The sequence below is a fragment of the Pristis pectinata genome, chromosome 1 (assembly GCF_009764475.1).
Source record: "Pristis pectinata isolate sPriPec2 chromosome 1, sPriPec2.1.pri, whole genome shotgun sequence".
Lineage (NCBI taxonomy): Eukaryota > Metazoa > Chordata > Chondrichthyes > Rhinopristiformes > Pristidae > Pristis > Pristis pectinata.
This window is the reverse complement of record NC_067405.1, coordinates 78,886,003-78,902,650: the sequence shown is the minus strand read 5'-3', so window position 1 is coordinate 78,902,650 and position 16,648 is coordinate 78,886,003. Positions and strand designations below refer to the sequence as shown.

General features: G+C 40.8%; 1 protein-coding gene across 1 annotated transcript in view; it reads right to left on the bottom strand.

The window, feature by feature from the left end:
* Positions 1-16,648, bottom strand: part of LOC127573584 (protein FAM117B-like) — a 157,994-nt gene that overhangs the window by 49,088 nt on the left and 92,258 nt on the right. Inside the window, 1 exon segment of the mRNA XM_052021948.1 lies at positions 12,411-12,524. Coding sequence (XP_051877908.1) covers positions 12,411-12,524 — 114 coding nt within the window.

Below are 16,648 nucleotides of genomic sequence, written 5' to 3'. Positions count from 1 at the left end.
TTCGATTCCCGTCGCTGTCTGTAAGGAGTTTGTACGTTCTCCCGTATCTGCGTGGGTTTCCTCCGGGTGCTCCGGTTTCCTCCCACATTGCAAAGACATACGGATAGGTTAATTTGGGTTTAAAATGGGTGGCGTGGACTCGTTGGGCCGCAAGGGCCTGTTACCATGCTGTAAATAAAATTTAAAAAAAATTTGCCAAGTCTGCTGCTGATACAAGATTAGGTCGAATTGTGAGAAGTGAGAATGATGTAAAGAAGCTTCAAGTTGATAAAGTCAAGCTGGAGCGATATACAGAACACTGGAGGAACTCAGGAGGTCAGGCAGCATCTATGGAGGGAAAAGGACAGTTACCGTTTCAGGTCAAGACCCTTCATCTGGCCTGAAAAAAAGAAGGGAAGTAGACAACATAAAAAAGGTGGAGGAAAGGGTTGGAGCAAGAGCTGGCAGGTGACGTCTTTATCATAAAAGAGTGCAGGGAAGATTCATCAGACTGGTTCCTGGGGTAGCAGGTCCTGCATTATATTTTTGTAGCTTCAGATGCAAATTTACAGTCAATAAACAGAAAAATTCCCAGAATCGTCATGTCTCCAACATACCAAGTTTAATGTGCATGCTGAAACTTTAAATTTTCACAAAGCACAAGTTTGTTGCTTTTCTCACTTATGCTGACATTTGCTCACTTCTGTCTTTTTTTCAAAAAGTATTGCAACATATTTGAATAAGGATGGCACAAAATTTAAATGCACAAAATAACAGAAAACAAATAAAACTGCAGATGCTGGAATAAAACAGAAATGCTGGAATAAAACGGAAATGCTGGAAGAACCCAGCCAGTCAAGCAGCATTTGTGGAAAGAGAAACCAGTTAATATTTCAGGTCAGGTATCCTTTCTCAGAACTGAAGAATATACCCATTATATTGCTGATCAGGGAACATGAATGGGCATAATTTACTGCTTGACAACCTTAAGATTTCAGCTTTAATGTAAAAAAACAGTATTGCCTAACTGGTTACATTGTTCAATTATATATTGTAAATGAGCGTAACAATATCTTAGATACATCTGATAAATATGCCTGTTTGGACGAGGAAATGCCTCTTTGCATCGAAACAGCAGGTCATCTAGCCCTAGAAGTCTGTTATACTACTGTATTGGTTCATGTACGATCCATAGTTCAACCCTGTTTAAAGCCTTTTTCATATCCTTTCAATTCCAAACACTTATTCTCAGTCATAAAAATATTTACTCAGCATCCACAACACAAGAGTTCCAGAATTTCAAAGGGAAAAAAGTGCTCCTTAATTCCAAGATTAGTTAAAAGTGATATATAGCTTAGAAGGAAAAATGACAAGCAGTCCTTGGGTTCCATAGATTGAAATCCTAAACAACTCATTGGAACTTACTTTCAGATTGGTTGTAGCTCCACTTTGGGTCTTCCATTTAAAATTAGGTATACTAGCCCTTTACAACTGATATTAATCAAGGTACAAACCAGCAAGTTAAATAAGGGTATTGATTTGCCTACACATGTCAAAGCAGATGAAATTCAATCATTTGTAAATTTGTGGGGAATTGTAACAAATGAAACTTGCGGTGAGCAATGAGATAAAAAAAGACAAGCAAGCTTCTGGCCTTCAGCAGAAAATACAATGAACACATTAAGTCTGGGTTTATTCCACGCAGGAAGAGGAATACCACAAACCTGAACATTATATGTGGTTTGATTCTGAGCAAAGATGCTATAAAACCTACCGAAATGATTCATCAGCTCGAGACCAAGCCCTTGGAACTTAAATGCCAATGGAATTTTTCCAATAAGGACAAGGAAGTGCCGTCTCAACAAAACTACTACAATAACAGCACATGAAGACATGTTAAAAAGCTTCATATTTTCTAGCCAACTGCATTACCAGATGCAAATCACCATTTACAGTAGGTGAAGACTGAATAATGCCTTTAATAATACAAACCTGTCTTGCATGATTTTAACTGCCAAGAAAATTAATGGCATTCTTTTGCCTAATGATGTCGTGTTACGTATTACTGCTATTGCAGAAGATATTGAATCCCAATTAATTGATACTGAAAACATCGGGCTGGTTTGCAATACAGTTAGAAGGGTCAACTATGCTATGCCTATGAAGGGGCCATTCATAAAGATTTACTTTGCTGTGAAGAACTGCCATAACATACAACTGGTGCTGAAATTTTGATTTCTGCATGAGTTTGTGACAGGGCATAGACTCCAGTGGGACTACTGGAATTTTCACTAAGAGTGATCGCAGTGAAAGGCAGGCATTTAGGTATAGTGGCCAGAATGATGGAAGTTACACCAGCTGCTGAAGCAACACATTGCTTCATTCATAGAGAGGCATTGGCAGTCAAGAAATTGTCTCAAGAGCATAATAATAATTAACAGTGAAATCTGGCAAAAGTAAATGCTCTCAAATTCTTCCATCCTTGATGCTACGTGTGAAGAAATTGAGGCAGACCACCATCATATATTTTCACATGCTTAAGAGTGGTGATAATGTACTGAGAACACGAATCGCAACGTGAACTTGAATGTCTTCTGTCGCAAAAGCTTTCCTTGAATGAACAATTTTTGTATTTACAATGCCCTCCAAGCTTGCATATCTGGCAGATACAGTTCATTACTTCAATCACCTAAATTAGTGTGCAGGCAAGGATATTCTAAGGGACATAGAATTTAGATTTACAAGTGTAGAATGATTATATTCATTTTGTTTAAAATGATGGACTAGATCACAGCTTTTAAAAAGTGTCAAATCTGGAAAGTAAAATTTAGGCTCAAGTGCTAAAACATGTTCCGGTTATTTGCATTTGTGTCCATTGACAACAGCAGAAATATTGATTTCTCTCTCCAAAGCAAAATAATATCAACCCATTTAAAATCAAGTCTCCAAAAAACTGAAAAGCATTTCCCCGCAGACTCTGATCCACAGAAAGAAAAGCAATGGATTAGTCATCTGTTCAAACTTGCAGTTACCCATATTAGAGGACAAGTTGCTGGAAATGCCAAGAGACAAGGGCATGAAGCTAAAGGATCTATCATGTGCGACAGAGAGACTTTGACCCTGTTATTATGACCTTAATTATATCTTTACAAATATTACACTTAGGGATTCATCCTAAACTTTGACATGGAGTGAGTATAGTCGTTTCTTTTTAAAGAATTCTTCCAAAATGTTAAACTTCAACAGAAATATCATATTTTTCATTATCCACACTAAACAGGACCAGTTTCAGATAATTCAACTTCATTAAATGGCTATATTGCCATTTCATTTAATTTCAAACTCGTATGCACAATTAGAATATCAAACAACACAGCACAGGAACAGGCCCTTTGGCTCACCATCTCCTTGAATGAGGTTTGTATCTCACTGGCTGTTCATCCATGGCAGTACATTCTAGGGATCTACCACTCTGTGTAAAAAAAAGACTTGCCTTGCAAATCTCCTTTAAATTTTCTCCCTCTCACCTTAAATCTATGTCATTCAGTATTTGCCATTTACCCTGAGAAACTCTACCTACCCTAGCTATGCCTCTCAATTTTATACGCTTCTATCAAGTCGCCCCTCAACCTCAAACACTCCAGAGAAAACAATCCAAGTTTGTCCAACTTCTCCTGAACATTAACACTCTTTAATCTAGGCAACAGACAGATGAACCCCTTTTGCGCCCTCTCCAAAGCCTTCACGTCCTTCCTGTTATGGGGCAACCAGAAAAGCACACAATGCTCCTGGTCAATGTGGCCTGACCAACATTTATACAGCTGCAATACAACTTCCTGACTCTTATACTCAATGCCCCAACTGGTGAAGGCAAGCATGTCATAGGCCTTCTTTACCACCCTATCTATTTGCATTGTCACTTTCAGGGAGCTATGGACTTACACTGCAAGATCTCTCTGTAAAACAATGCTTCCAGGGGTCATGCCACTTACTGTGGACTTTCCTCTTGCATCTGACCTCCCAAAATACAACACTTCACACTTGTCCATCTACTATTTCTCCATTCAAATTTCCAAAGGATCTATATCCTGCTGTACCCTTTGACAACCTTCTATATTAAACACAACTCTGCCAATTTCCCTGTCATCTGCAAACTAACTAATCAGACCACCGATAATATCATCCAGATCATTTATATACATCACAAACAATAGCGTTCCCAGCACTGATCCTTGTGGAACACCACTGGTCACAAACCTCCCGTCAGAATAACACCCCTCCATCACAACCCTTTGTATCCTATAATGAAGCCAATTTTGTATTCCACTTGCCAACTCACCACGTGCCTTAATCTTCTGGACCAGCCTACTAAGAAGAGACTTCATTTGACAAGCTCCATGCAGACAATACCCACTGCCCTACCTTCATCAACCATCTTCTTCACTTCAAAAAACAGAATTCCAGCAGTTTAAAAAAAATTGCTAGAAATGACCAGGACCTCAGAGGTCCATTAGTTTAGCACAGTAGCCAGCTGGTCCCTGTACCAAAGGTTAAAACACACTGCATCAGAGAAATCCATTTCTCTGATTCTACCCTTGTGAATTAATTTTAAAAAGCCTCATATTCAAACCTTAAAAACCAGATTGTTTTCTGGTATGCAATACCAGCATGGAATGCTGCACTCCACCTGTGGTTTGACTATAGCTCCACGTTTCCTCCTCAATTTCATTCTCACTGAGATAAAGGCCAACGTTGTCTTTCAGCCATGAATGCTTTTTGCACCCTTGTGCTAGCTTACATTTATTGGGATTTTTCTCCAGTAGCAGCAGCAGCCAGAGCAGCAGAGGGGAGGAGCTAGCAGTTTATTTTTTAAAGTTGTGTGATTGGCTAAGTGTTTGGCAACTCAGTCAATAAAAGGAAGGTAGGGTAAAAGCAGAGTGGCCATTCTGAGAGTAGACCAGTGTAGGAGTGGGAATCTCTGGCTGTTTTTTCTTTAAACAGTTAAATAAAAATACATCAAATTACAACAAATTAAATAAAGTAGGGATGCAGGATCACATGATGTGTTGTAGCTGCATGACGTGGGAGCTGGTGGACCCCATTTGTGGCTCCCGGTGACCACATCTACAGCAAGTGTGGGTTGCTCGTTGAACTCTGGCTCATAGTTGATGACGTGGAATCTGAGCTTCAAACACTGCAATACATCAGGAAGGGCGACAGTTACTTGGATGCTGTGTTTCAGGAGGCAGCCACACCAATTAGATTAGCTGCTTCAAATTCGATCTGTGGTCAGGGACAAGAAGGTGTGACTGTGAGTGAGGCAGGTAGGGGGATCCAAGAGGTAGTGCTGGAGGAGCCTCAGCCCTTGAGCTTGTCCAACAGGTCTGAGATTCTTACTCCCTGTGCAGATGAGAGTGGGGGCTATAGGAAAGATGAGCAACTGAACCATGGCACCATACTTCAGGGAGCCATTCAAGACGGCACAGAGAAGAGAAATGTAATTGTAATTGGGGATAGGATAATCAGGAGAATAGACACAATTCTCTGTTGCAAGGATCTAGAGACCCAACGGCTGTGTTGCCTGCCTGGTGCCTGGGTTCAGGACATCTCATCTGACCTGCAGAGGAATTTGGAATGGGAAGTGAAAGATCCAGTTGTTGTGGTCTATGTGGGTACCAATGATGTAGGTAGAACAAGGAAAGAAGTTCTGCTGAGGGAATTTGAGCAGCTAGAGACTAAATTAAAAAGCAGAACCAAAAAGGAAATACTCTCTGGATTGCTACCTGAGCCACGTGCAAATTGGCACACGGTCAATAAGATCAGAGCTAAATGTGTGGGTCAAAGATTGGTGTGGGAGAAGTGGGTTTGAATTTCTGGGACATTGGCACCAGTATTGCGGAAGGAGGCAGCTGTTCTGACAGGACGAGCCCCACCTGAACCATGCTGGGACCAGGGTCCTGCTGAATCACAATAACTAGGGCTGTGGCTAGGGCTTTAAACTAAATAGTAGGGGGGTGGGTTCAACAGATTGGAAAAGTATGGATAAAGTAAAAGGGAAGGAGAGAAATAAAGAATGAGACAGAAAGTTTAGAAAGAATAAGAATTTAACTTCAGGCAACATGGAGACAAATTTGAGAAGAAGGGTGGTGAATACAGGACTGAAGGTGTTGTACTTGAATGCACGCAGTATACGAAATAAGATAGATGAGCTCACAGCACATTTAGAACTTGGCAGGTATGATGATGTGGGCATCAGAGTCGTGGTTGAAAGAAGATCACAGCTGGGAGCTAAACATTCAAGGATACACATCCTATTGAAAAGACAGGCAGGTGGGCAGAGGGGGTGGGGTGGCTCTGTTGGTAAAAAAATGAAATCAAATCCTCAGCAAGAAGCGACAAAGGATCAGAAGATGTAGAATCCTTGTGAGTAGAGTTAAGAAACTGCGAGGGTAAAAGGACCCTGATGGGAATTATATTTAGGCCTCTGAATAGTAGCCAGGATGTAGGGTACAAATTACAACAGGTGATAGAAAAGGCATGTAAGAAGGGCAATGTTACAGTGGTCATAGGGGACTTCAATATGCAGGTAGACTGGGAAAATCAGGTTAGTACTGGATCTCAAGAAAGGGAATTTGTAGAATGCCTACAACATGGCTTTTTAGAGCAGCTTGTGGTCAAGCCCACCAGAGAAAAGGCAATTCTGGATTTGGTGTTGTGTGATGAACCAGATTTGATTGGGGAGCTTAAGGTAAAGGAACCCTTAGGAGGCAATGATCATAATATGATGGAATTCGCCCAGCAGTTTGAGGGGGAGAAACTAAAATCAAATGTTTTGGTATTACAGTTGAGTAAGGGTAACTACAGAGACATGAGGGAGGAACTGGTCAAAGCTGATTGGGAGGGGACCCTAGCAGGGATGATGGTAGAGCAGCAATGGCAAGAGTTTCTGGGAGTAATTCAGAAGATGCAACAGGAGCAGTCCATCCCAAAGAAGCAGCATTCTGAAGGGAGGAGTAGGCAACTGTGGCTGACAAGGGAAGTCAAAGGCAGCATAAAAGCAAAAGAGAGGGCATACAATATTGCAAAAGTTAGTGGGAAGCTAGAGGATTGGGAAGCTTTTAAAAACCAACAGAAGGCAACTAAAAAAGCAATGAGGAGAGAAATATGAAGGTAAGCAGGTCAATAATATAAAAGAGGATACCAAAAGTTTTTACAGATATATAAAGAGTAAAAGAGAGGCAAGAGTGGACATCAGACTGCTGAAAAATGATACTGGAGAGGTAGTAATGGGAACAAAAAACTGGCGGAAAAACTGAATAAGTATTTTGCATCAGTCTTCACTGTGGAAGACACCAGCAATGTGCCAGAAATATGAGGGTCGGGGGCAGAAGTGAGTGTAGTTGCTATTACTAAGGAGAAGGGGCTTGGGAAGCTGAAAGGTCTGAAGGTGGATAAGTCACCTGGACTGGATGGACTACACCACAGGGTTCTGAAAGAGGTAGCTGAAGAGATTGTGGAGGCATTAGTAGTGATCTTTCAAGCATCACCAGAGTCAGGAATGGTTCCAGAGGAGTGGAAAACGTTAATGTCACTCCACTCTTAAAGAAGGGAGGGAGGCAAAAGGTAGGAAGTTACAGCCAGTTAGGCTGACTTCAGTGGTTGGTAAGATGTTAGAACCTATTGCTAAGGATGAGGTTTTGGGGGTACTTGGAAGCTCATGATAAAATAGGCCGAAGTCAGCATGGTTTCCTTAAGGGGAGATCTTGCCTGACAAATCTGTTGGAATTCTTTGAGGAAGTAACAGGCAGGATAGACAAAGGAAAGTCAGTGAATTATGTTTACTTGGATTTTCAGAGGGCCTTTGACAAGGTGCCACACATGAGGCTGCTGAACAAGATGTGAGCCCATGGTATTACAGGAAAGGACAGAAGATTGGCTGACTGGCAGAAGGCAAAGAGTGGGAATAAAGGGGGCCTTTTCTGGTTGGCTGCTGGTGACTAGTGGTGTTCCGCAGGGGTCAGTGATGGGTCTGCTACTTATCATGATATACATTAATAATCTAGATGATGGACTTGATGGCTTTGTAGCCAAGTTTGTGGATGATACAAAGATAGGTGGAGGGGCAGTTAGTGTTGAGAAAGCAGGGAGTCTGCAGAAGGACTTGGATAGGTTGGGAGAATGGGCAAAGAAGTGGCAGATGGAATACACTGTAGGGAATTGTACAGTCATGCACTTTGGTAGAAGGAATAAAAGGGGTATATTATTTTCTAAATGGGGAGCGAATTCAGAAATCAGAGGCGCAAAGGGACTTGGGAATCCTCGTGCAGGATTCCCTAAAGGTTAATTCGCAGGTTGAGTTGGTATTAAGGAAGGCAAATGCAATGTTAGCATTCATTTTGAGAGGACAAGAATATAAAAGCAAGGATGTAATGCTGAGGCTTTATAAGGCACTGGTCAGACCACATTTGGAGTATTGTGAGCAGTTGTGGGCCCCATACCCAAGGAAGAATATGCTGGCGTTGGAAAGGGTCCAGAGGAGGTTTACAAGAATGATCCAGGGAATGAAAGAGTTAACATGAGGAGCATTTGATGGCTCTGGGCCTGTACTCACTGGAGTTTTCAATGAGGGGGGATCTCATTGAAACCTACCAAGTATTGAAAGGCCTGGATAGAGTGGACATGGAGTGAATGTTTCCAGTAGCAGGAGAGTCTAGGACCAGAGGGCTCAGCCTCAGAATAGAAGGATGTCCCTATAGAACAGATGAGGAGAAATTTCTTTAGCCAGAGGGTGGTAAATCTGTGGAATTCATTGCCACAGACAGCTGTGGAAGCTAAGTCATTGGGTATATTTAAAGTGGAGGTTGATCAGTAAGGGTGTCAAAGGTTATGGGGAGGCAGGATAATGGGGTTGCGAGGGAAAAATAAATCAGCCATGATCGAATGGCGGAGCAGACTCGATGGGCCGAATGGCCTAATTCTGTTCCTATGTCTTATGGTTACCCAAAAATCTTCAGTCCTCTGTAGCTCCTGATCTCTCTCAACAAGATATTCTAATTGGTCTTTCAGACCCAAAATGATGACTTGACACTTGTATTGAAATTCACCCCTCTATTTGCTCCCTTCTCCACATTACACTTCTTAATTCAGTATCACCTGCAACCTTGGACATTCAAACTCCACCTCAAAAGCAGTACATATTAACCATATCAAAAAAATCAAGACTGGCTCAGTGAGCAGTAATCTCCTTTTGTCAGATAGAGACATAAGACACTGCAGATGCTGGTATCTGGAGCAAAAACCAAGCTACTGGAGGAATTTAGTGGATCAGACCGCTTCTATAGAGAGAAATTAACAGTTGACATTTTGGGTCGAAACCCTTCATCTGAATCTAACCCAGATGGAGGGTCCTGACCCGAAAGGTCAACTGTCCATTTTTCTCTGCAAATGCTGCCTGACCCACTGAGTTCCTCCGGCAGTTGCATTTTTTTGCTTCTTTTGTTAGGTCATGGGATGAATCTTTTATCCAAGAACTTAATATATAAAGTAGACAAACAGAAGCAAGGATTAGACCTCATGTTTTAGATGTTTTTTTAAATCCACGCAAGTTCTTCCCTAATTGCTAATACTTAATTCTCTCAATTCCACACCATCCCCCCTCCCCCCCAAACAACCTCCCCAACCCCTCAGCCCCCTTTGGATTGGATTAAGGAAATGGGTAGGTAAAAGTGGGTGATAAGGGATAAAAAGATTTGGTCAGAAATAGCCAGATCTGGGACGAAGACTGTAGGTGTAATGGCACAAAGTAATATGGAACTGTACATGAACATGAGAATAGCTTGTGTAAATTGGAAAACAAGTGTACAGTGAAATCAGAAGTGCTCTGAAAATGAAATAAATTAGATACAGTGCCATTTTCTTGTTGTCCTTGATTGCCTTGCCCATATTTATTAAAATTCCCATACAGTAAATCCTTTACTTGCCAACTTTTTAACATCTTTTCTTACTTTCTTTGCTTTCCATTACCACTTTTACAAGATCTTTCTTCTAATCTGCACCGTCAATATTATTCATCTCTTCTTATTTACATCTCCCCAGAAATACCATGACCACACTTTTAGCTGGTACCATCATCACTTGCGTCATTTAGTTTCTTCAGGTTGCCATATTCTCTGCCCTCCCAACTTCCCCTGCAACTTATTTCCAACTTTCCCAGTTCCAATGGAAGATCATTGGCCTGAAATGTCAATTCTGCTTCTCTACCCTCAGATGCTGCCTGACCTGCTGGGCACTCATTTTCTATTCCTAGCATTTTGTACTTAATCAAAGAGTTTCCCCAATTTCATCAACATCTGCCACTCCAGTCCATTACTGCAAACCCTATTTTCCCCCCACATCTTCATCTTTTATTTACCCCTTCTCCTCTGGGATGACTGGCATCACAAATCCTACTCCTTTATCTTCTTTCATTTGTAGGGCTGCTGCAGAATTGATACATCTTTCTCTCCTCACAAAAAAAAGTCAAAAATTGGAAGCACCTTCCTTTTGTTCTCTGCATCTTAAAACTGGGAAGAACCCACTTCTTTCTAATTTTTATGAAAGGTCAATGACCTTAAATGATAATCCTGGTTCTTTATCTGTGTGTACAGCTGACCAGATATGTAGCACCTGTAGTCTTTTGCTTTGGAATGATTTCAAGCACCCCAAAAACAAATCAAAACTGCTCAGCATCATGGATCAAGCTCATTTTCTGAGCAAGTTGGTACAATAATTCTCATTTAATATTGGGTGGACAAGGGTGTAGATTATAATGTATGATCATCTGGCTGGATAAGTGTCCACTACATCATATATTGAATGCTCTGTTCCATTTTATTTTATTGAATCAAATATTCAGCCACTCCATGCCAACTTAGTCATGGTATGTAGATAACACATTTGGACGATTGAGCCTGCGCTGGTTTTTGGTAGAATAATCCAATCAATCTCATTTCCTGCTTCTTCCCTGCAGTCCTGCAAAATATTTTTCCCTCATGTAACTATTCAATTTTCTTTCAAAAGCCATGACCAACTTTTTCTGTCACCCTTCCAGATCAGAACCACTTGGCATGTAAACGTGTTTTCCCTTGCATTCCTGTTTCTACCTTTGGGCAATAACTACTCAGCCACCTTTACTCCAGGGGCAACAGTCTCAGCTTCTCCAGTCAGAACAATCCCAAGTTCTCCAGTCCAATCATGGGACTGAAATCAGTTACCAGTGGAAGCACTCCAGTAAATTTTTACTGCACTCTTCACATACTTGGTAAAGCACTTAATTTCCTTTTCAAAGGACTCAAAAATGTGGCATGTACAGTTAATCTTATGAAATAATCGTGCTTGTGCAGACAAATATGTACGAATTTTAAATCATTTCCTTCAATAGGAACGAGATTCTCTACGAGTCATTTATATAATTTCTTTAATCTTATAACAATGAATACTGGAACTTAAATTAGATGTTCAAAAAAGGACATTATTTTGATTTTCATTACAACTGACTGCATTAACACCTAGAAATCAACTGAAAATCTCCAAGTTTAAAGTAAGCAATCTACAATAGTCCACAATATTCCAAGATAGAGAAATTACACAATAAATGGAAAAAAATTTTGAGCAAGGACTGGATTTGAACATGCTGACTCATCAATTGATTGAAGGCATGTCGAAATCAAGTGAATATGTGTAATACAATTCCCATGAACAAGCAGCAAAGAAATCTCAAATTTCACTTTAAAAGTGTCAAAATGCAACAAGGTCAACAATGATAAATCCACATTTAAGCTGTACCTGTTCCATCTGCATGTGAGACTTCCCAGCTATAGTGACTTTTGAACCATTTGAATCTCAAAGATATGCGTCTCTGTGCAATACCTACAACCTTTTCACTATTATTCTGAGGCAAACCAGAGGCATTTTCAGTTAATGGAGGAATTAGGAAGTTAAATATCTAAAAGTGATTGATACATAAAGCTGGGGGGAACGGAATGGGGATATAAAGTAGATGAAACATTTTTTATATATCATCTTATATTTAAAAAAAACAAGGAATAGAAGTAGAAAAACTAATATTCATTACCTAATCCTTAGAATACTCAAAAACAAAATGCCTGACTCTAGGACAGGCCAACCACTGTGGACAAAGAAACAGTTTGTTTTAGGTGAATTATCCTTCATCAGAACACTGGTCTGAAACATTAACTGTTTCTCTCATCACAGATGCTGTTTGACCTGCTGAACATTTCTAGCACTGGATTTTTATTTCAGATTTCCAGCACCTGCAGTTTTTTGCTTTGCCTTGGAAATACTAAAAGGGTCTCAAAAAATTCAACTATCATTATCTTAATGATTCTAAGAATACAGTCAAAGTGATGCATCTAGCACCTTTGTGGTCTTACCTGTGACTGGTTAATAGCCGCATGGTTGCCATGGAAAGGAGATTGCCTTTCTTTATCTCTGTGGTGCCGACTACTCTGTTTGCTACGTTGAAGTTGTTGGCGTAACTTTGCAATCTGGAAAAGAAAAGTCAGTGATATTGAACAAGAATCAAGTGCTGGAACTTTCAAATGGAGGGAAATCCTTTTGAACCGTCTGAACCTCTATCTTAAAAAACTGGAATAACTGAAGGGCAGATAAGCAATTATGCAGAATCTTCTTTTAAGAAATTAACCCAACAGAATTGAATCTATTTGTAGACTTTGTTAGAAGAGTAACAATAGATAATCTTGATGACCATTATATCTTAGGACATAACGTATGGTTAGTATCCACTACAGCCACGTCCATATCAATTTGTCTGCAAAACTCTAGCGAACTGCTTTGAGAAAGGAAGTGACTTCAAATTTCTTTAATTTCAGTATTTCCCCCACTAGGTTTTATTCCAAAACGTAATCATCATAGTTCTATAGGTGCCTACTGCCCTATCCACTTCACTGAGGGAGCTATTCTTCATGTGAACCTGATGAACATTGGTAGCTTATTAACTGTGAACTGTTTCACAATAGACTAATCTGACCTTACCTGGTACAAATCCATTTATGTCCTTCCCCAATTCTTCATTGTTTTCCCCCAACAACTAGGCCAATAGGATGTAATTTAATTGTAGGGTCTTACTACCCCTCCTGGAGGTCAGCTAACAACAGAAGCTATGGATGTAAAAAAGCTAAACTTATTACATCAGTTATACTGTAATACTTCCTTTTTCAATCTTTTTATTAGTTTTCAAATTAATGCAGATTAATATATCAATGTTTATACATGTAATACAAAGAGATCAGGAGAACAATCATTACATGGATAATCATAAAGAACAATAAAGCATTAAAAAAATCTGTAGATCCAATGATCTGTTAGTGAATCAATATAAAATAAAAGAAAAAGATTTATTATAATAATAAAAGAAAAAAAACCCAAAACAGTAAGAAAAATTATAAACAATATATCAAACCAAACTAAGCGAAAGAAAAAAAATTCAAAAAAAAAGCAGAAAAAACTGGACTAAAATATTGTAATACTTCCAATACAACCTACAAGAACTTCAAAAAATGATTTAAAGGCATCATCCATTAGTTCACATAGCTAGTTTTAAATAGAAAAATATCCTTTTGAACCTTGTTTCCCTCAGCAAATTCTACACAATTCACCTCCCTCTAGCCTTAGCATTTATTTTAATTTTGCCTCTGTGCTAGTACCTTTTCCCTTCACTTTGCTTTCCCCTCCCTGGAGAATAATGGTTCCACAAGACTGTCCTTTGAGTCTCATGGGAACCATTATGCTGAGGTTAGCCTCAATCATTGAGTGGGAGCCGGTACTTGGAACAAGAGGAAGAAGTTTTCAAAAGAGGTGAATCTCTGTGCTTGTTGTTCATTTTTCAGTGAGTAGGACCCTTAAAGAGGCACACTTGCATATTGTTAGTAATAATTAGCTAATCGGCAGCAGCCAATAAAAAGAAGCTAAGGTTAAGCAGAGTAGCCGTTGTTGGAGGGGTTCAGTGGTGGATTGAGGCTTTGGTGAGAAGAGGCTGAGTAAGTGACCTGGGTGAGGGAGTGCAAGCAGTAAAAAGGCACAGGTAAGCTCTTTATTTTGTTGTCTGTAATTCTTTAGTCCTTGATTTGGTTTGGGCAGTGAAATACTCTCCTGTAAGAAGTGGGATGTCAGCAAACCTCTGTCTCCCTGATGACTACAGCTGTAGGAAGTGCACCCAACTGCAGCTCCTGACTGACCAGGTCAAGGAAGTGGAGCTGGTGTTGGATGTACTCAGGACCATCTGGGAAAGCTAAACACTTCATAAATGAAACATTTACTGAGGTGATCACATCCAGGGTATAATCTTCAGATAGATGGGTGACCACCAGGACAAGTAAAGGGAATAAGCAATCAGTGCTGGGTTCCCCGTGGCTATACCCCTCAGCAACAAGTATGCCCCTTTGGATGCTGCTGGGGGGGCTCGGGGGGAGGAGAAAGAAATGACTTATCAGGGCACAGCAGCAGCCAGTCAGTGGCATTATGGCTGATTCTCTGGCTCAGCAGGGAAGGGTAAAGTCAGGCAGAGCAATAGTGATAGGAGACTTGATAGTGGGACAAACATGAGATTCTGTCTCTGTGAAAGAGACATCAGGATGGTGTGTTGCCTCCCAGGTGCTAGGATTGAGGCTGCCTGAGTGGCTGCAGAATATTCTCAAGGGGGAGGGTGAGCAGCCAGAGGTCATGGTGCATGTTGGCATCAGTGACAAAGGTAGAAGTTGTCCTTTGCAGTGAGTATAGGAAGCTAGGAAAGAGGCTGAAGAGCAGGACCTCCAAGGTAATAATTTCTGGATTACTCCTGGTGCCATGTGCTAGTCAGTGCAGGAACAGGATGATAGAACAAATGAGTGGCTGAGGAACTGGTGCAGGGGTTAGGGTTTCAGATTCTTTAATCATTGGAACCTCTTCTGGGGCAGGGGGTGACCTGTACAAGAAGGATGGATTGCACATCAACTGGAGGGGAACCAATATCCTGGCAGGAGATTTGCTAGTGCTACTTGGGGGGTTAAACTAGTTTGGTAGGGGGTTGGGAACCAGACCACTAGGTCAGAAAGTGGAGGGATTGAGGAAGGTGTATGTCAGGGCCAGTAAAAACAGGTAGGAGCAAAGTAATTGACATGATGGGATGGATAGTTTGAAGTGTGTATTTGAATGCTAGGAGTATTATGGGTAAGGGTGGTAACTTGGAGTATTGATCAGTACATGGAACTATGATGTTGTGGCCATAACAGACTTAGTTAAGAGAGGGACAGGAATGTGTGCTTAATGTTCCAGGGTTTCTATTTTTTAGAAAAAATAAAGGGAGAGAGAGAGTTGTCCTACTATCAGGGACAATATCACAGCTGCAACCAGAGGAGATATAATGGAGGGCTTGTCCACTGATGGGTAGAACTCAAATAAGAAAGGTGCAATCATACTGCAGACCCCACAATAGCCACCAGGACATTGAGGAACAGATATGCCAGGCATATTAGGGAAGGTGTGAAACTAATAGGATTGTTGTTGTGGGTGACTTCAACTTCCCTAATATAAACTGTGCATCCAGGAGGATTTCTTAAATCAATATGTTGATAGTCTGAGAGAGGCTGTACTGGACCTGGTGTTGGGTAACAAGCCTGGCCAGGTGACTTCCAATTCAGTGGAAGAATAGTTGGGGGAACAATGACCACACTTCCTTAAGTTTGAAGATAGCTATAGCTAAAGATAAGTATGGACCTTGAGGAAGAGTACTAAATTAGAGCTAATTACAAGAGCATTAGCAGGAACTAGGAGAATTAATTGTGAACAGCTGTTTCTGGGCAAGTCACATCTGACATGTGGAGGGTGTTAAAGACCAACTGCACAGAGTATAGGATAGTTATGTTCCAGTAAGAAGGAAGGAAAGGATGGCAAGGTATGTCAAGGTGAATTTAGTTTTGAAGAAAAAGGAAATGTATATAAAGCTTAGGAAGCTGAGATCAAACAAAGCACTTGAAGCCAGAAAGGAACTCAAAGGAATTGGAGAAAGCCAGGAGGGGCCTTGGCAAGCAGGATTAAAGAATCCAAAGTCGAGAGCAAGAGGATAACTAGGGAGTGGGTAGGACCACTCAAGGATAAAGAAGGGACCATGTGCTTGGAAGAAGGATGTGGTGAAGTCCTTAATGAGTACTTTTTATCTGTACTTACCAAGGAGAGGGACATAGAGAATGGGGGAGATCAGTGTGCAGCATGCTAATATGCTGGGCATTTTGAGATGCAGAAGATTGTGGGTCTCTTAGAGCATTAAGGTGGAAAAGTCCCCAGGGGCCTGAAGGGATATACCCCAGGTTATTGAGAGAGGCAGGAAGTGAGATTGCTGGGGCCTTGACCATGTCCTCTCTAGCCATGGTGAGGTCCCAGGGGACTGGCAAGTAGCTAATGTTCTTCCATTATTCAAGAAGGGAAACCAGGATAATCCTGGGTAACAATAGACCAGTGACTCTTGTCAGTGGTAGTGAAGTTACTGGAGAGGATAATTAGGGATAGGATTTGAGTATTTGGAAAACCATGTCCTAATTAGGGACAGTCAGCATAGCTTTGTGTGGGGCAAGTCATGCCTTACTAATTTGATTTGTTTTTTGACAAGGGTGATTGA